The sequence below is a fragment of the Erithacus rubecula genome (genome assembly GCF_903797595.1).
Source record: "Erithacus rubecula genome assembly, chromosome: 20".
Lineage (NCBI taxonomy): Eukaryota > Metazoa > Chordata > Aves > Passeriformes > Muscicapidae > Erithacus > Erithacus rubecula.
In genome coordinates this window covers 2,511,426-2,529,992 of record NC_136672.1, presented here as the reverse complement: position 1 = coordinate 2,529,992, position 18,567 = coordinate 2,511,426, and the positions used below count along the sequence as shown (strand labels likewise).

At 54.7% G+C, this 18,567-nt stretch overlaps 3 protein-coding genes across 5 annotated transcripts; all 3 read left to right on the top strand.

The window, feature by feature from the left end:
• Positions 1 to 3,642: 3,642 nt before the first annotated feature.
• LOC306810814 (ubiquitin carboxyl-terminal hydrolase 17-like protein 6) lies at positions 3,643 to 8,441 on the top strand. The gene is made up of 11 exons (XM_079323802.1): positions 3,643 to 3,653; positions 3,930 to 4,130; positions 4,570 to 4,680; positions 4,762 to 4,864; positions 5,003 to 5,070; positions 5,218 to 5,288; positions 5,831 to 5,913; positions 6,148 to 6,259; positions 6,514 to 6,654; positions 6,869 to 6,969; positions 7,694 to 8,441. Exons 2-11 carry the CDS (start codon positions 3,944 to 3,946, stop codon positions 8,232 to 8,234), a joined length of 1,518 nt encoding a protein of 505 aa, XP_079179928.1. The 5' UTR covers positions 3,643 to 3,653; positions 3,930 to 3,943; the 3' UTR covers positions 8,235 to 8,441.
• Positions 8,442 to 10,869: 2,428 nt separating this feature from the next.
• LOC306810803 (ADP-ribosylhydrolase ARH1-like) lies at positions 10,870 to 13,975 on the top strand. Its single transcript, XM_079323791.1, has 7 exons — positions 10,870 to 10,943; positions 11,010 to 11,233; positions 11,883 to 11,981; positions 12,052 to 12,157; positions 12,692 to 12,771; positions 12,841 to 13,024; positions 13,529 to 13,975. Exons 1-7 carry the CDS (start codon positions 10,933 to 10,935, stop codon positions 13,899 to 13,901), a joined length of 1,077 nt encoding a protein of 358 aa, XP_079179917.1. The 5' UTR covers positions 10,870 to 10,932; the 3' UTR covers positions 13,902 to 13,975.
• Positions 13,976 to 15,214: 1,239 nt separating this feature from the next.
• On the top strand, positions 15,215 to 18,233 carry CCDC61 (coiled-coil domain containing 61). 3 transcript variants are annotated; one of them, XM_079323734.1, is made up of 14 exons: positions 15,215 to 15,355; positions 15,854 to 16,014; positions 16,094 to 16,176; positions 16,272 to 16,429; positions 16,500 to 16,628; positions 16,723 to 16,798; positions 16,872 to 16,954; positions 17,042 to 17,154; positions 17,249 to 17,327; positions 17,435 to 17,499; positions 17,589 to 17,667; positions 17,737 to 17,800; positions 17,895 to 17,961; positions 18,050 to 18,233. In XM_079323734.1, the coding sequence occupies exons 1-14, from the start codon at positions 15,336 to 15,338 to the stop codon at positions 18,145 to 18,147; spliced, it is 1,275 nt and encodes a 424-aa protein (XP_079179860.1). In that variant the 5' UTR covers positions 15,215 to 15,335; the 3' UTR covers positions 18,148 to 18,233. The 3 variants fall into 3 exon arrangements, with proteins under 3 accessions (XP_079179860.1, XP_079179859.1, XP_079179861.1); XM_079323733.1 differs by having other exon boundaries at positions 15,231 to 15,322; XM_079323735.1 differs by having other exon boundaries at positions 15,292 to 15,355; positions 15,838 to 16,014.
• Positions 18,234 to 18,567: the final 334 nt, after the last annotated feature.

Below are 18,567 nucleotides of genomic sequence, written 5' to 3'. Positions count from 1 at the left end.
GGAGGCTGTTGGCAGCCATGGAGAGGTTCTGTGTGGGAGGTGCAAAGGTTGTGCCCTGCCAGGTTTCAGCTGACACTCCACTCACCACTGCTGCCCCAGCTGCTGCTGCTGTGTGGCACCAGCACACGCCCAGCTCCAGCCACCAGAGAGCCACGGGCATTTGCTCCAGAACTGAGGCCATAAACCTAAGCCTAACACCAGAACTAACTCTAGACTTTACCCTAAACATTAACTCTAGCCATAATCATAAAACTCAGGTTAACCCAAAGCCTAAACCCAAACCTTACCACAATGGTAAACCCCACATAATCCTAGCCCAAAATCTTCTATAATCCCAAAAGGAACCCTAACCCAAGAATCACTCTCAACCTAACACTAAAATTAAACCTATCCTGATTCATCACAAAAGCCTAACCCTAAATCCACACATAAACTAATCTCAAATCCTAAAACTAACCCTAATTTGGAATATAAAAAAACATTAATCTCAACACTAACCATATAACACCAAGCCTAAAAATAATCCCTAAACAACCCTAAACCAAACCATTACATGAACAATCTGAAACCCAAATCCACCCTAACCCTATCCCAAACCCTAACCCTTCTATAAACCTAATCCTAACCCTCATTTAACCCTGACCATAACACCAATCCTTGCATAAATGTAACCCTAACCCTCTAACCCTAACCTCCCATGGGTTGCCTCTCCTCTGCACATGAAACCCTGGGGCTGTGTTCTTTCCTTCCTATGGAGAGGAACTCATTCTCATCCAGGAGCCCATGGCCAAAATTGTTTTTGCACCTCCAAAATTCAGTACCTCCAAGGATTGCTCCCAGATAAAATCAGCCAGGACAGGTGGCTTTAGCTGGCCTTGACCTCCCCTGAGATGTCTCTCATCACACCTGGAACACCAGGGCCGTGTGATTTCTTTCCTATAGCAAAGAACTGCCATTCTCATCCAGAAGCTCTTGGCTGAAATTGGGATTCCACCTCCAAAATTCAGTGCATTCAAGGATTGCTCACAGATGAAATGTGCTGGGAGATGAGTCTGGCTGGCCTCATCCTCTTGTGGGCATCCTCTCATCTGCACTTGAACCCTAGGGCTTCATGCTTTTCCTCTGTGGGAAGAGCTGCCCTTCTCCTGCAGGAGCCCATGGCCAATATTTGCATTGCACCTCCAAGTCTCAGTACACAAATCTCAGGATTTCTCCCAGACAAAAGCAGCTAGCAGAGACAGGCCTGGCTGCCTTTGACCTCCCCTGAGTCACCTCTCATCTGCACCTGGAACACTGGGGTTACAGGATTTCTTTATTTCAGAAAAGAAATCTCATTTTCAATATTAGAGACCATGACCTGACATGACTTACCTACTTCTTTCTTCCCTGTCCTTGCCTTGCTTTTACCACCCTGCCATTGATTACCCTTGCCTACCCATCACTGGGCCTGCCTTTCTCTGCCATGCTTTTCTGGCACCTTTTCATGGGATCAATCCTCAGATGTTTTCTATTTTGGAGGAGGGACTCCCATTTCTTTTAGACGGTCTTATAGTTCCTCTCTTTGGCAAAGAAACCAATTTTGCTTCCACATATTGGGAATTAAATTCATCCTTGGTGAATTTAATTGCTTTTCCTAGTAGGCAGCTCTGTGAGCTAGACCTGTTGAAGTGTTCCAGTGGGAATGCAGACTCCAGGTTGCTGAGCTTTCAGTGCTGGCACCTTTAGTGTGGGAGCAGTGCCTGGTGCTTCTGTTTGGATCCTGACTCGCTGGGACTGAAGGATATGACAGGACACAGGGCTGAGAAGGAAAGGGAAGACACCAGGGCAGTCTGATGGGTGCAGTTGAAGCTGTAAGCAGCAAAATCTTTCTCAGCAGGCACTTCGTGAGCTCTGTTTTTGCCCGATGTTTTCAACTTTCTCTTATAGATGGACTCTGCAAGAGTGAAAAGACTTCTTTCCAAAGGAATTCATGTGTCACACCCGAAGGGTGTGCTGCAAATAAGAGTTTGTACTTCGAAGGGGAGGGCAGTGAAAGCTTTCTGCCCTGACACAGGCTATTTGGGGCAGGGATGTTGGCAGCTGGGTGGCGTTTGGGGTGTGTTTTTCTCTTTTGCGAGCCGGCAGCGCTCTCGTGTGGTTGCTCTGGTGGGAGCTGACAGTGCCCAGGGAAGAGCCAAGATGCTCTGTCCCGGCACACATCTCTGCACCCTCATGCATACAGAGTCCAGCTACAAAACTAAGAACGTTCAACAGCTGGTCCCACACGAAATGTTCAAGAAGAAGAAAGAGGCAGTGCTGGAATTCACTTTTTTTTTTTTTTTTTTTTTTTTTTTGCCTATAAACTTCAGAACCAACAACGAGAAGATTCATCTTCCTTCCCATCCCTATGCAGGATCATGTTCTTCCATTCTCTGAGAGCCAAGATCCACAACAGAGCTCTCACACGGGTGGGGATAGCACAGAGAAGATCTTGGCTTTCTCCTGGGCACTGTCAGCTCTCACCAAAACTCCCACACGAGAGCGCTGCCGACTTGCAAAAGAGGGAAAAGCACTGAGCCCAGCTGGAAACCACCCCAAGCACAGAGCCAAGCTGCAAACATCCCTGCTTTCCAATCAGCTCTGTCAGGACTGAATGACTTCACTGACCTTCCCCTTCTAAGTACAAACTCTTATTTGCACCACACCCAAAAGGCAATAGGAATTAATTTGTGCTAAGAAAGTTTTTCATTCTCACAAACAGAGGTGAAGCTATGGTTCCTCTCTGGACTCAAGGAACAAAGCTTTGATGCTGACTAGAGGGCTTAAGGCATTCTAGCGAGCTGTAAAAGAGAGCTTTGGAGCCTCAAAAGGGACTTGTCTTCAAATTGGGTCTGTGACAACTAAAATGGGCCTTTGGAAATGAAAATGAGGGCCTTGAAGTTAGGATTTGTGCCCTCAAAGGATGCTTCACTGCCACAACCAAAGGCTTTTCTCCTAAAAAAAAAGGATCTTTAGAGGCTTAAAAGCCTGGAAGAAGCTGGGAAGAGTAGAAAAGAAGCCCCCCATCACTCCAAAGTGTACCAACCTGACCTGTGAGCAGGCTCATTTCCAGCCCTCAGCAGCCTTTGGCTCCTCTGGCTGCTGGAGCTGCTGGGAGAGGCAGGAGCTCTGCTGACAGACAAACAGCCCTTGGCTCACAGCAGCTGGTCCAGTTTGAGCTGTGAGAGATGCCCAGGCCATGGGGTTCTGTGGCCTCAAAGGACCCCATGTGGCCTCATGTCACAGAGGGGCAGAGATATGGCACTGGTCCTGCAATTGTGATCTCACCTGCCCAATGCTCACCTGAGGAGTGAGCCACTGAGAGCTCAGCTGGGCTGAGCTGGCCTTCAGGATATCTAGGCTCCTTCTAGTGTGGGCCTGCCTTTTTCCAAGCATTCTTCATCCTTGGCAACAGCTACAAGCACCATCAAAACGTTTTTGATAGCTGAAGGTGCTTTGTGAGTCATGTTTGGGGTTTCTAAATAATTTTGTTGAGCTACAATTATTTCCTTTTGCTTCAAGTGATGGGATTGGTGCTGGCCTGATCTTTCTGGAGATCTTTCTAAAGCTTTGCAATCCAAACATTTCCCCTCTGTTCCTGAGAGGAGTGATAGCTGCAAGGTGGAACAGCTCCTGTGAGTCCTGACATAAAACACTCTAGAAGGAAAGGAAGGTGGCCTGAGGCCCAGAATCAGAGTGGATTTATTGGACTTTTGGCAGAGTACACAGGAGAACAGGTTTCCAAAACTGCTTCCCTGCCAGTAGATGTCAGCAGGGTGCTGGGCTTTCCCCGATGTTTCTGAGTTGGTGACTAGAGCTGTTGTCCGTGGTGCTCCTGTAGACAACTCAGCATCCCAACATGGTTTTGAGTAACATTGTCTCATCTCTTGTCAAACTTTGTCTCCCTGCAGACATTGCCGAGGGAATGGCTCTGCCACAAAGGCTTGCCTCACCCCCTGAGAAGATTTGCATGGACTGGCAGCAAAGGCAGAGACCTGGAGCAGGGCTCTTCAACCTGGGCAACACTTGCTACGTCAATGTTATCCTGCAGTGCCTGACATACACCCCCCCTCTGGCCAACTACCTGCTCTCCTCCAAGCACAGCCAGTCGTGTGAGTACCTCTGGCAACACCTCCCTGGAAATCTTGGGCACATCCCAAGGATTCCCAGAATATGGAATCAGGTTTAGGAGAACAGCAGCTCTTCCTTCTTGGCCCTATGAGCTTATGTTCTTTGAGTATCAGCTAAAAGATGCCTGTCCTATCAAGGTGTACTTACTTTCAGCAGAACACCTCTTTCTAGTCCCAAGTTTCTATCCCTGCAAGTTGAACTCACTGAACAGAATGCTTCTGCCAGGTTAGCCTCCCTCTGAAGAATGTTTTATGTACACTAAAATGTTCTGGGCTTGTTGGGACACTGGCAGTTTGGGAGTAAAGGAGACTGTTCTTAGAACTTCAGGATCTCCATTAGGTTTCTCAAGAAACTGAGATTTTTTTTACCCTGAGAAGCTTCTGTCCCTCCCTTCCTTGCTCCCTCCCTCCTTCCCTGCAGGCCAGCAGCAAGGTTTCTGCATGATGTGCACCATGGAAGAGCACGTCAGGAAGGTCCTGTGCTCCTCAGCCAGTGCCATCCTGCCTGGAGCTGTCCTCAGGGACCTCAAATGTAAGTTGTTTCAGGTGCTCCAACACATTTTCCTCTATGTTTTCCCTTCTTCTGAGGGGGAGCAACTAAATTCTTTCTTAGTCATAGGAGAAGAGTTTGAGTATGGCAGGCAGGAGAACGCCTACGAGTTCTTGCGCTGTACTCTCAGCGCCATGCACAGAGCTTGTCTCAGTGGGAGCAGCGAGTAAGCACAAGCAAATTGCAAGTTTCAATCTTCCCCGGCCCACTGGACTCCTTGATGTGCTCCCATCAAGGAAAACTCAGACCTTTCAAGGCTAAACCCTTGGAGGAGGTAACTCTCTGCCTTGCCATTTATTTCCAGCTTGGATGTCTCTTCACAAAAAATTACCATCGTCCATCAAATATTTGGGGGCTTCATGAAATATACAGGTACATTTCCATAACTACTGCTTTACTTGGCTTGTCTGTGTCCTTCTGTCTGTCTGTCACAAATAGCTGGTGCTGTGATAGGAGAACCCATGAGCATAAACCAGCACAGTCAATTAACTTCACTCAGCATTTTAATTTTCCTTCCAGTCACGTGCTTGAGCTGCCAAGCAGTTGTTGCTTTCTACAAGGCCTTCCTGGATGTCTCTTTGGATATCAGAGTAAGAGGTTTGCAACTAAGCTTCAAGACATTCCAAGGCCCCTGTAGCTTTCCAGAACCAAAACACTTGTTTAAAAAACCTATACTGTGAGCACAAGGGAGCTTGGTGGTGAGCGGGAAGGGGAAAGCACAGTGTCCTCAGTGTCCTCCTGCAGAGGCCATGGCACTGGTCTGCCCGTGGTGCTGGCTTTGGGCTGGACTAGCAATCATTACCCTCTCTGCACCCTGACATACTCTCCTACTCCTTCCTTTGCCCTCCCTCAATACCCCTCTGGCTCCCAGGCTCATAGGTAGGATCAGTTCTCACTGCTGATGCCCCTGCATGCCATTGGTAGCTGATCTGAGTGGTGGCAACATAGAGGGAGCTCTTGGTGACTCTGGGAGCACCTGGGACATGAGGGAAATGTTCAGCATCACACCCTCCTTCTGCCTCCTTCTGGGGTAATGCTGGCTCATCAGCATCAGCTGCTGGGGTCCTCTTGTCAGCTCCAGGGAAGTGTTTGGGTAAGAGCATTTCCTACAGCTCCCTTCTCACTCCTCCAGGCAGCCTCATCCCTCACCACAGCTCTGGAGAACTGTGTGACACCCAAGCAGCTGGATCAGAAAGAGTGCTTCAGATGTAGCAAGTAAGATGATTCCACATGAAAAATAACCCCAGATCCATGAGGGGCTACATGGCACTGAACAGAAGTCATCCTCTCAAGGAGGTTTAATGCACAATAGCAAGACACAACTCTTTCAGTATGCCTCTGAATAACCTTAAAGTAGGGTAAAGATGTGTGAGACAGGGGAAAGGTTGCCTGGCCTTCTTGGGGAAGATTGGGTGCATTTCAGCACTTGGCTGTGTGCTTGGTTTCAAGGTGTAAGGAGAAAGCTGCTGCCTCCAAGAAAACTACAGTCCATCGTGCACCCAGAGTCCTCACACTGTGTCTGGAAAGGGCTGACCAATGGACTGGCACAAAGATCAGCAAGGTGTGTATGCAAGTGAAGTCCTACTTTCTAAAGCAGAAGATTCCCCAAAGCTCTGTCAAAGAGGCTCATGTTGGGATTTTTGTGTTCCCTTCTGTGGAGAGGAGAATTCCCATGAAAAGACGAGCCTGGACTCTGCTCTGACACAGCTGCTTTGGTTGAGAACAGTTTCCAGCCACCCAAGCCATTACATGCTGAAGGTTTTTTTTAATGTGGTGGTTGATCTTAATTTCTGAGCCCTCTTGGTCTCTCTGTAGTTTGTGGAGTATCCTGAGTACTTGGATCTTCGGCCATACATGTCTGACACATCTGGAGAGCCCCTCCTCTTCTCCTTATATGCCATCGTGGTTCACAGTGGGGACACCTGTCTTGAAGGACACTTTCTGTGCTACATAAAGGTAAAGAGCAACTTCCACCATGACATGGAGAAATGTGTGTTGGGAAAGACAAACTTTCCCAGCAGTGTTACAGGCAGCCAAGGTCTTGGGGAGAAGGTCTCCATCAGGGCTCGATTGGATTTGTTTTTGTGCACTCCTGGTTTGGCAGTTTTCTGCCTTTGGTGCTGTGGATAAACCCTGCAGTTCCTCTCAGAACTGGCACCTTTCTTTGCAGGCCAGCAATGGGCTGTGGTACAAGGTGGACGATGAGTCTGTGGATAACTGTGATATCCACACAGTCCTAGGGCAGCAAGCCTACTTGCTGTTTTATGCCAGGTAATAACCAGGATCGTGTGGTCAGAAAACATTTCCTTATCCTGTCTTATCTGTTTGTCTTCTCATCCTCCTGAGTGTTTCTGCCATAGGAGACAATTCCTTCCTGCATCCTTCAGCTTCTGAACTACCTCACTCATCCTCCTCTTTCCCTGCTGGGCTTTAGGGTGCTGCCCTGTGGAAACTGCCCCTTGTCTGCTCTCTGCAGCTGGCTCATGTAGAGAATAGGACTTAAAGGGTGCCCCTAGGGAAGATGGGGAGGGACTCCTTGTCAGGAAGTGTAGTGATGGGGAAAAGGGAAATGGTTTTAAAGTGAAAGAGGGAAGATTTAAACTAAATATTAGGCAGAAATTCTTCCCTGTGAGGCTGGTGAGGCCCTGGCACAGGGTGCCCAGAGAAGCTGTGGCTGCCCCATTCCTGGAAGTGTCCAAGGCCAGGCTGGATGGGGCTTGGAGCAGCCTGGGATAGTGGAAGGTGTCCCTGCACATGGCAGGGGATTGGAATGAGATTTCTTTCATCCAAATTCTAGGATTCTGTGAAGTGGAGGCCATAGGGGGTAAAAAGATGAGGACTCACTCTGACAGTGGCAGACCTGGTGGGAAGACCCTAGTTAAACTCACCAGTGGTGACTTTAGTGAAGCCCTCTCTGTGTTGCACTGAGAAAGCAACTGAATTCCAGAGGAATCTACAAGGAATGCCAGAAACAGAGCTAACTCTTTTCCTCCAGGTGCTCGGATTTGAAAATGAGAGGAAGGACAGTTTCCTCTGCAGCAGCACCACATGCCCGTTCCAAGCTCGGTCAGGGAGCAGGCAGCCAGCAGCAGGCAGGTTCTGCAGCACCACAGGCTCTGCCTGGCAGGATTAAGGTGCTGCACAAGCAGAGGAACCATGCCAGGGAGAGGGCCCGCAGCAGATCCCCACAGCAGGGCAATGATCTCTTCAGCTGGATCATCAACAGCACCAACAGTGATTTAACAGGAAGGAGGAGGAAGAGAACCAGTCCCTTAAGCCTTGACCACACTCCCAGGACTGCCACAGCTCCAGGGCCCTCCAAGAGGATCTGCCAGCAGGTGTCTGTACCAAGCCGTGCTTGGGTGCAAGCCTTGCCAGCACAGAGAGAGCTGGGCAGATCCTCATGGCAGGACTATGGTCTCTGGAGCCAGGTTGTGGAGATCATGAACTCTTACCAGTCAGTGTGGAGGTCTGAGCATCCCAGAGATGTCTATCAGACCAACACAGCCTGGGTGATGCAGCAGCACAGCATCTGAAATGAACAACCCACCTGTTTGGAATCAACAAGCAGAAAAGCCAAAGCCAGAATTAAAACCCCTTATTGGCCTGTGGAGGACCAGATCTAAGTATGTTTTGTCTCAAACATTCTGATGACTACAATTGGAAAGGTCATTGGAGGAGACAATGCTGCAGAGGTGGGGCAGCACTGTGCTGAGCCAAAGTCCTGCTTTGCTTTGGCACTCATGCTCACTTCCCAGCACAGGGCCAAAAGAGCTGGCTGTGCCTGCATGAAGAAAGCAGCTCCAAAAGTTTAGTCTGTGTCAGAGGTAGGCATCAAGTTAACTATTAAAGGAAGCCAATTGGACCCCCTGGCTCTCTTTTTCTTTCTCTCTGGCTTTTTTTTGTCTTGTAGTCCCAGCTCCAGACCATCCACACTAGAACCAAGATGGGATCTATGGACTGGTGATAAGCTTTGTCCTCTCTCTCCCTTTTCTGTCTTCATTTCTCTCCTCCCTTGCTTTGTCCTAGCAAAGCATGGCTATGATATTCTACCCTGTGCTTCACAATGAAGTTTGTTGAGGGAGTGGGGAGCCTCTGGAAGTGTGTTGTGTCTTGTTAACCAGCACTTTTCAAGAGCTTGTGGTGAGAGTTGAGAAATTACTGAAGTGTACTATATGAAATTAAGGGCTTGTTAGCCACCACTAGTGGGAGCCTCATGTAGAATTTAAGGGTTTGCTAGCCAACAACTTTTGATTTTAAATACTGGGCTGGGTACCAGAGTTATGGAAACAATAACTCTGACACATCATGTAGTGTCTTTGTTAAGCCAGATGCAATTTACATCAGTGGATATCATGCCTCCGTTTAGTGGGTTGTGACATGGTTTTGTAAGAGTAATTTACAGGGTGTTTCCTTCCTCCTAGGTTTTGAAGCAGCTGGTGGAAATACCTACTGTGTGATGTTTGTGTGGCAGGATTTTGAAAGCTGTGTGTTTGCATGTGCCCACCTAGCAATCTGTTGCTTTTAAATATGGGTTTAAATAGAGTTCAAGTGACTCCAAGGGACATGGGCTGGATGTGCCAGGAACAAACAGCATCTCCCAAGGATCAGGGGCTGATCCTGTTTAATGTCTTTCTGAACTGGATGCTGGGGCAGAGAGAATGATCAGTAAACTGGCAGAGGGCACCACGAGTGGTGCTTGATTCAGGGACTTGTGCCACTACAGCAGTGTCCAGGGCAGATTGTCAGCCTGGATGAGGGAGGAGCAGATGATCTGACTTCTGCAACAGCAGAGAGGAAGAAGAGGAGTGCAGGAAGCACCAAAAGCATCCCTAGTAGGGAGCAGCTTGCACAAAGAGCACCAGCAGACTGCCCTGACTCCCCTCCACGTGCTGCCTCTAGTAAGGGAGCACTCAGAGACTGCAGAAACTCAGCTCTGCCAGCTGGTCACTCGTCCACAATGTGGCTTGGACACAAAGAACAGAAGTCCCTTCAGAAGTTCCCTGCTCATCCAGGCCAGTTGTCATCCCTGACAGCTCATCTTTCAGCACACAGGGACAGCAAAGCACACTGCTGTGCCTTCAAGATTACTTTCTTGAAGTACATCCATCCTTCCTTTGTTTTTAAGGGCTGTTTGCCAGTGACCTTTCCAAATCAGCTTCTTGAAAAGGCTGAAGTTTGCCCTCCAGCAGCCCAGTGTGGAAGTTTTGTTGGTGCTCCACCTGGTTTCACCAATAATTGAGAATTCTGTTATTTCATGATCATCAGCCTGGAGGTTATTATTCTAACAGTAAACTTGCCTTCAGAACCAAACCCTGTCTGAGGTGGCACATTAATTTCTGTAAAGCATGATCAAGCAAGAAAAAACAGGGGTTTGGTTGTTTTTTGTGGGTTTTTTTGTTTGTTTTTTGTTTGTTTTTTTTTAACTGGGAAAAGAGCCTAATAGCCTGAAAAGAAGGCTTTGGAGAGGAAAAACCCTGCTTGGAACTCACAAAAAGAGAATTTGTGAACTAAAACAATCTTTGGACACTAAAAATGAGACTTTGTAGCCTAAAAGGAGCTGATTAGGAAGCCAGAACTAAGACCCTGGGAAGGAAGCATCAGGTTTAGGACCCTTTCAATGTAGATTTGCAGCCTAGGCAGGATTTCTGTCCAATAAATTAGGGTTTGGACCCCAAAGATGAAACTCTGTGCCATAAAAAAAAAAAGCTATAGCTAATATAAGAGAAGTTGGGAACACAAAAATTAGGATTTGGGCCCCAAAATGGAGGCTTTAGGTATGAAAAAAATTAATTGGTGAGATGCTACAAATGACCTTGTGGACCCTGCAATGTAGGTGAACCTCTCTGACCCTAAGAAATGAAGCTTTGGTGCTGACTAGAGAACTTCAGGCACTCCAGTGGAAAATTTGTGCAGTAAAAGAGGTCTTAAAAAGAGGGCTTGGAGCCCTAAAAATTGAGCTTTGAAAACAGAGAGTTTGAACTCTGAAGTTGGGTTTTGTGCCCTCAAAGGATGCTTTGTTGCCATTTTAAAGTTTTGTCCCTAAGGAGAGATGTCCTGGATCCTCTGTTTCCCTCTCCTCCCACCCCGGGATGCCCCTGCAGTCCCTCCCTGCTTTGACCCCCTCTCTGTGAATGTACCCCACATCCCCGGGGTGCTCTGGTCCCCTTAAGGGCCCCTGGCCAGCACTGGCCCCGTGCCCTGAGCCTGACAGGCGTTCCCAGCTGCTCCAGCATGGAGGAGACGTGAGTGCAGCAGGACCCGCGGGGCTCCCCCGCCGCTGGCACCCCCTGAGCCCGCTGTTCCCGCAGGGTGCCCTCGCTGGAGTCCTACGAGGCTGCCATGGTGCTGAGCGGGGTGGGGGACGCGCTGGGCTACCGGGCAGGCCGCTGGGAGTACTGCACCTCGGGCCCGCAGATCCACGGCGAGCTGGCCCAGCTGGGGGGGCTGGCAGCCATCAGCCTGGAGCCCCCCGAGTGGCCCGTGAGCGATGACACCGTCCTGCACCTCGCCACCGCCGAGGGGCTGGCCACAGGTGCGGGGCTCCGTGACACCCCGCTGACAGGGGGCTGGCGTGCCCGGGGTGCCCCAGGCTGGCACTGGAGGGGGGATGTCCCCTAGGGATGTCCCCTAGGGGGTGGGGGTCCCTGCTCTGTTCCTTGCTGCCTGGTTGGTGTCTGGGGGTGTGACTGGGTGTCCCCTTACAGCATTGGGATGTCCCTGACTCAAACTGGAGCATTGCTGGGAGGAGCTCTGGGGGCTTTGGGGCATCGTTATTCCACTTCCCCCCACGTTTAGGGGTTTCCAGGGAGGCCTGGGGAGATGTGTTTCCTCGTTTCCTCTGGGTAGGGGTGGTGTGGGGGCTGTGAGTCTGTCTGTGTCTGTGTGTCTTTCCTCATTTATCTGCCCTTTCCTCCCATATTGGGTGCTGGAGATGGGGACATTTCCCCCTTCCACTATGGGAACCTGGCAGGGTACCCCTTTCTCACTCAGTTTGGGGTACTCAGGAGGATTCCCCATTTTTCCATGCAACTTGTCCTGCTTCCCCTCCAGTTTTGGGGGGTCTGTGGGGCAGTGTGGGGTGTGGTGCAATAGGGGTCTTCTCCCCTTTCAGTTTTGGGGGTGCATGGGGCTCTCCCCGCCGGCCTGGGTAACCTCAGGTGGGTCTTCACACCCCTGCACAGGTCTGGAGGGGGAGCCCCTCCTGCAGGAGCTGGCTCGCCGCTATGTGGCCGCCATGGGGGACATGGAGGGACGCAAGCCCGGACCCAGCAGCATCCTAGGTGAGCAGAGCCGCGGGACGCAGGGAGAGGCAGGGGGCTCAGGGAGCCTCACGGCCCCGTGCGCTCCCAGGCACCTCGCAGCTGCGGCCAGGGGAGCCCGAGGGCTATCGCATCCCCTTCAACCCCCGCGGCACCGGCTGCGGCGCCGCCATGCGCAGCCTGGCCATCGGCCTCAGGTGGGCACCGGGACGCCGGGGACTGCTGGCGACAGGGAGGTGTCAGAGCTGGGGGTGGGACAAGGATGTGGAGGTGTTAGAATGGGTGCAATGGGGGAGACAGGGATGCCACACAGGGACATGGGGAGAGATGGGAGCACACAGAATGGGAATAAGGGGATGGGAATATGAGGATGTTTGGGCTGGGGAAATGGGGTGTCACAGCTGGAGGGAAGGGGACATGAAGGGATGGAGGTAGAGTAAGAGGGACACGAGGATGTCAGAGGGAGAGGAATGGGTGGGGACACACCCCACAGAGTAGGGTGGTGACATGGGGTTGGGTGAAGGACAAGGTCCAGGGCTTGGGGACATGTGGTGCTGGAGCTGGGAGGCTGGGGACAGACAACATGGGGACAGCAATAGGGAAGAGGGACACAGGTCACAGAGCAGCTGAGGGTGCTCTAGGACAGCAGAGACAAGGGTGGTGGTATGGGAATGGGGAAGAGGCTGCAAATCCAGGAGCAGAGGGTGGGGACTGGTTTGATGCCAGTGCAGGTACCCGCACACCTGGGAGCTGCCGACCCTGATCCGGGTGAGCATCGAGAGTGGGCGCATGACCCACCACCACCCCACGGGTGAGTGCCAGACTGGCAGGGGAGGGCTGCAGGGGATGGCAGAACCCCCCTGACCCCCTGTCCCCACAGGGTACCTCGGAGCACTGGCAGTGGCCCTCTTTGGGGCACTGGGGGCTCGGGGTGAACCCCCAGAGCGCTGGGGGACTGAGCTGCTGCGGGTCCTGCCCCTGGCATGGGACTACGTGGAAGGAACCGGGGTGGCTGTGGAGGACAACGCTGCTGCCTGGCCATTCTTTGGGGAGGCGTGGCACCGGTGAGGGGACACTGTGAGGGCTGTGGGGGGACACTGGGAGCACAGGGAGGGGCTGGGAAGGATACTGAGAATAGGTCCACTCAGGGTCCACTAGTGTCATTAGTGCCAGGCTCTCTGCCAGCCCCAGCAGTGCATCACAGTGGTGTCACTGGTGCCACTGCTGATCCTGATGCCCAATCTGTCCACAGGGCTGGCAGTGCCCATCCTGTCCCTGCTGCACCCAGCGTCCCTTGTGTCCCTGCCAGAGGTGCCATCCTTGGGGACAGTGATCTCTGTGTCCCTGGGGTTCCCGGGACACTGGGTTTCTTGCTTGTGTCCCACTGTGCCCAGTGCCATGATACCCCCCAAGTTTCCTGATTGTCCCCAGTGTCCCCACAGGTATCTGGGGTCACAGAGGCTGCTGTCACACTGGCCACAGCCCAGCGACCCCCAGTGTCACTGGTGACCCCACTGTCTGGTGCCACCAGTGTCCCCAGGGACCTCAGTGTCCCCATGTCTCTGTAGGTACCTGGACTCCCGTGGGCTCCTGGAAGGCCGTGGCCCACCACGGGTTCCATCCCTCCCCTCCCCAGCCGAGCGGGACACAGAGTACCTAGGCTGGGCGCTGGAGGGGTGGCCGGGGCGCAGCGGCCACGACGCACCCATGGTGGCCTTGGAGTCGCTGCTGGCAGCCGGCGGGAGCTGGGAAGAGCTGTGTGCCAGGGCAGTGCTGCACGGAGGGGACAGCGATTCCACGGGGACCATCGCTGCCGGCTGCTGGGGGCTGCGCTGGGGGCTGGACTCCATCCCGCCGGGGCTGCACCGCCGCCTGGAGCACCGCGGGCGGCTGCGCGACACTGCGCACCGGCTGCACGCGCTGGCCTGGGGGGGACAGTGAGCGCCCCTGTCCCTGTGCTGGCCTGGGGGGGACAGTGAGTGCCCCTCTGTCCCTGCGCTGGCCTGGGGGACAGTGAGTGCCCCTGTCCCTGCGCTGGCCTGGGGGGGAAAATGAGCGCCCCTGTCCCTGCGCTGGCCTGGGGGGGACAGTGAGTGCCCCTGTCCCTGTGCTGGCCTGGGGGGGACACTGAGCACCCCTCTGTCCCTGCTGTCACCTGCTGGCCCTCTCCACAGAAAGCTGCCAGGGCACAGCAGAGCCCTGCATGGTGTCACGGAGGGGCTTGGGCCATCCAGGGTGTGCTGGGGTCCAAGGAAGAACCACCCCAGTTAGCCCCAGGTAGAGAGCCCAGAACCGCCCAAGGAGCCTCAGCCCCCCACAGTAAAAACATCTCCTGAATCACTCTGGGTCTGGATTTGTGCCCTGCGCCTCTCATCCTGCCTCTGCCAAAGCAGAATCTGCTCTTCAGATTCTGCCCCAAGTTTTTCAAGGGCAAACCTTTATTTATCTAATGCAATCCTCAAAAGTAAAGAAAACAGCATCACTTTTAAATCACCGAAGCCTACACACTTGGAAGACCAAATAGTCAATTTAAGGTCCAAACCGACATTTTCATGCTACAAAACCACATTTATACATTCCAAGGTTTATGTTTTTAAAGTCTAAGACTCATTTAGAGGGCCCAGAGTGTCCTTTTGAAGGTCCCAAGTTGATCTCACCATGCCATCAGTGTCGCACGCTGCCTGGGAAGGGCTGCTGCCAGTCCCACCAGGCTGTGCTGAGGAGCGCTGGATTTGCTCTCCTCCCCCATATTTTGTGGCGGCCAACCTCCTGCAACGTTCTGAGGGGGATTTGGAGTTGCCCTTTCCAACCATGTCAGGAGGAAACTTTGTAACTTGGGCGGGGGGGAGGGGGAAATCCTCCTAAACATTGTGGAGTTCTGGGGCCTCTAGGGGCGTCCCCCAGGCTTCCCCCAGTCTCTACCTGGTTAATAAAAACAGGTTGGTGGTTCAGTTGCTCCGCAATTTGTCGGTGCCCTCCTCCACAGCCTCCGGTTCTGTCCTACCCCTATATCCAGCCCAGACCTTCTGTCCCAGGCCAGTCCCCCGCCCCATTCCGTACCCGCCATGGGAGCGAGACGCGGCCCCTCACGGAGCAAGAGAAGGGGCGGGGCCTGCCACAGGCAGGTGTGGCTCTACCTTGTCCCCAAAAATGAGTGACAGCTGCATTAACCAATGGCGCAGTAGGGGTGGGGGCGGGCTTGGCCTGACAACCAATGGCAGGGCAGGCTGGCGGGCAGCGCAGGGCGGCTAACGGCGTTGCGATGACGGGCGGCGCCGGCAGCCAATGAACGGCGGAAAGCGGTACGGCCGGCCAATGAGCGGGGCGGGGCGCGGCGGCGGCGCGGAGGATCGCGGCGGGCGGTGAGCTCCTCCGATGCGGCAGGGCTGCTCCCGGTATCTGTCCGCCGAGCGTCACCGCGGCTCCGGGCCACCCCCAGTTCCCTTCCCCCGCCACCCCCAAACCGCCCCCCGAAGCCCCGGGATCCCCGCTGCTCCCCAGGCAGCAGGCCCAAGCCCACGGCTTTCCCCTTGTTCCTCTGTATTCTCTCCACCCCTTCAAACTGTGCCCGCCCCCAGCAGAGCCCAAGTCAACAAAAGCTCTAAGGTCCTGTCCGGTCAGCGCTCGCGGTGCTGAGGGCTCCCCTTGTTACCCCGTCAGTGCGCGCCCGTCGATTCTGCTCCCTCTCTGTGCTCAGCAGCGCAGAATCCAGCCCAGCTCACCCGTCCCGAGCCCTCCAGCCGGGTCCCTTTTCCCGAGGCTGCCCCCTGCACTCCTGGGGTGCCCCTGTCTGCCCAGGGTGCTCTCTGTACCCCTGGGGTGCCCTCTGTATTCCGGGGGTGCTCTCTGCGCTCCGGGGGTGCCCCTCTCTGCCGAGGCTCCCTCTCCCGCAGCCGCCCTGGCGCCATGGCCGAGCCGCGGTTCCTGCAGGCCGAGTGCGCGTTCCGGCCCGGGGCGCACACGGTGCGGGTGACCCTGTCCCGCAGCACCCTGCGGGTGGAGGTGGAGGCTCACGGCACCGCCGACCTGTGGAGGGGCGAGTTCGATGCCACCTGTGAGTGCCGGAGGCAGCCTGGGGGGGTTGAGGGGATCTCCCACACTGCCACTGACCGAAATACCCTCCCTGCTCGCAGTCATCGAGGACCTGACCCGCAAAACGGGGAATTTCAAGCAGTTTGGCATTTTCTGCAGCATGCTGGAGTCGGCCTTGACACAGGTGTGGCCGTGTTGCTCCCCCACACAGTGTTTTGGGGATACCTGGGGTGGGGTGTGCATTCCACCGAGCCCTCCTGCTTTTCAAACTTTCTTCAGAGTAGCGACTCCGTCAGCCTGGAGCTCCTCACCTACACCGACCTGGAGACCCTGCACAGCCGGAAAGTGGGGGCAGTCACCCGGCCTCCCCCTTCCACCCATTCCCCCCTCAACAGCAAGCGCTACCTCATCCTCGTCTACTCGGTGGAGTTCGATAGGTGACAGGGGATGCCAGGCAGGGGTCACAGGGGGTGACTCCAGCCTCACCTCCTCCCCGCTCTCCTCCAGGATCCATTACCCGCTGCCGCTGCCCTACGCGGGGCGGCCGGACCTGCTGGCCCTGGTGCGGGAGCTGCAGGAGCAGCTGGCGCAGCTCCGGGCACAGCGCCTGGAGGAGACCCAGCACTTGCGGGACGCGTGAGTGGGGCCGGTGACAGCCGGAAGGGTTTGGGGGTTCCCGTCTCCCAGGGTGAGGAAGGAACCCCCAGACCACCCCCTGGCATCCCCCCAGGCTGTGGCAGGCAGTGGAGGAGAAGCGGGCAGCAGAGGCGCGGCACCAGCGCGAGTACCGGCAGATGGCTGCAGAGGTGGGCTGGGAGCTGCTGTGGGCGGGGACAGGGGCAGTCAGGTGCACAGTGAACCTTCTCTCCCCCTTTGCAGCTGACCCAGGCAAAGGCGTCGGAGAAGAGGCTGCAGCTGCGGGTGAAGAACCTGACGGCTGAACTGGCCTCCTGCAAGAGGGGGTGAGGTCGGGGTGAACCCTCAGGAGGACACGCATGACTGTGGGGTGTTCTCCTGTGCCCCCCTGATGGGACTGGTCCTCTTGGCAGCCGCCAGAAATCTGCCAGCCCAGCCTCACGCCCCCAGGAGCGACGCTCAGCATCCCTGGAGAGCCAAAGGAGCAGCCGGGGCCACCCCTCGTCCAAGTCCCCATCACCTGCAGGTGCGGGACACTTGGGAACACACACCCAGGAGTGGAGACAGGACACAGCTCTCCCCCCCTCACCCTGACCCCCTCCTCTGCCTCCCCCTGCCAGGCTCCCGCCCACCACGCTTCGACCCCACTGCCTTTGTCAGGGCCCGGCAGTGCCGGCAGAAGGAAGCCGAGCTCAGAAAGTAAGCAGTGGTGACTGAGCTTGTCACCAGCCCTCCCTGGTACCTGGGGGGTCTCCTCTTGCCTCCAGCCCCATGTTCCCCTTCACCACTATCTCCCTTGGGTGCAGCCAGCGCCGTGGAGTGGCTTCTGGCAGCACCAGCCCGGCGAGGAGCCACAGGCGCAGCTCGTCTGGTGAGTGGGGAACATGCAGAGCACTGGGGGTGCACCCACGGACATTCAGGCTCCTTCTGTAACTTCCCCATCCCCATTTCTCCCTGCAGCTGAAAGCTCCCGGAGCTGTCGCTTGGGAGGGAGCTCTGGCAGCAGAGCCAGTGAGCGGGCTGAGCCCGTGCCCTGCAGGTAATGCTGGGTTGGGCAGGATGCTTGGGCATCCCTTCTAGCACCCTTTAACCTCCCCCCCTTGCTCAGGGACAGGAGACTGACCCGTACACGGAGACCCCTGAGCATCTCGTCCTGCAATGGCCCCTGCATGGTCAGTGGCTGCCCCTTTGGGGTTCCCCCACGCCTCTTCATCCCAAAGCAGGGTGACCAGGAGGTCACTGGTGACCCCCAACCTCCCCCCCCAGGTGTCTCGCCCAGCTGCCAGCCACAGGCTGCCAGGGTGCAGGACTGGTGGCAAGCGCCCTGGTAAAGGTGAGGCCCCATCTGAGCCCCTAGATATTTGAGGGATACCCCAGTCCAAGCCTTTGTTAACCCTTTTTTCATGCACTGGCCTCCCCAGAGAACCACATGAAGGAGTCCTCAGCTCAACTAGCTGAGATCGATGCCCGGCTGCAGGCTCTGCAGGAGTACATGGACAGCCTGAACACACGCATGTGACCCCCTGCAGGGACACACACCCTCTCCCTGTGTCCTCAGCAGCTGACAGTGGTGCTGTAGTACAAGTGTTCCCCCAAATAAATACTTGTGTCGCCACAGAGTGTGTCCTTCTTGGGATGGGGGTGGGAGTGGTGCCACCCAGGAGGGACACAGTGTTGGAGCTGGGGGCACCAGGGACATCGCAAGAGGATGACAGTAACAGTGTCTGGGGATATGTGGGATACAGCCCAGGCCACCAAACTTGTCCCCTGGGCTACTAGTGAATTCAAAGGCCACTGCAATGTGAAACCAGCAGCCATGTCACCCTACTCTGTCCCTGCAGCCTAGGGTGTCTCTGGGCCCACTCCTGCCACATTACTGTCCTCACAGCAGACACAGTGTCCTCATAGTGGGCCAGTAGAGCCCCACTATGGCTCTGAC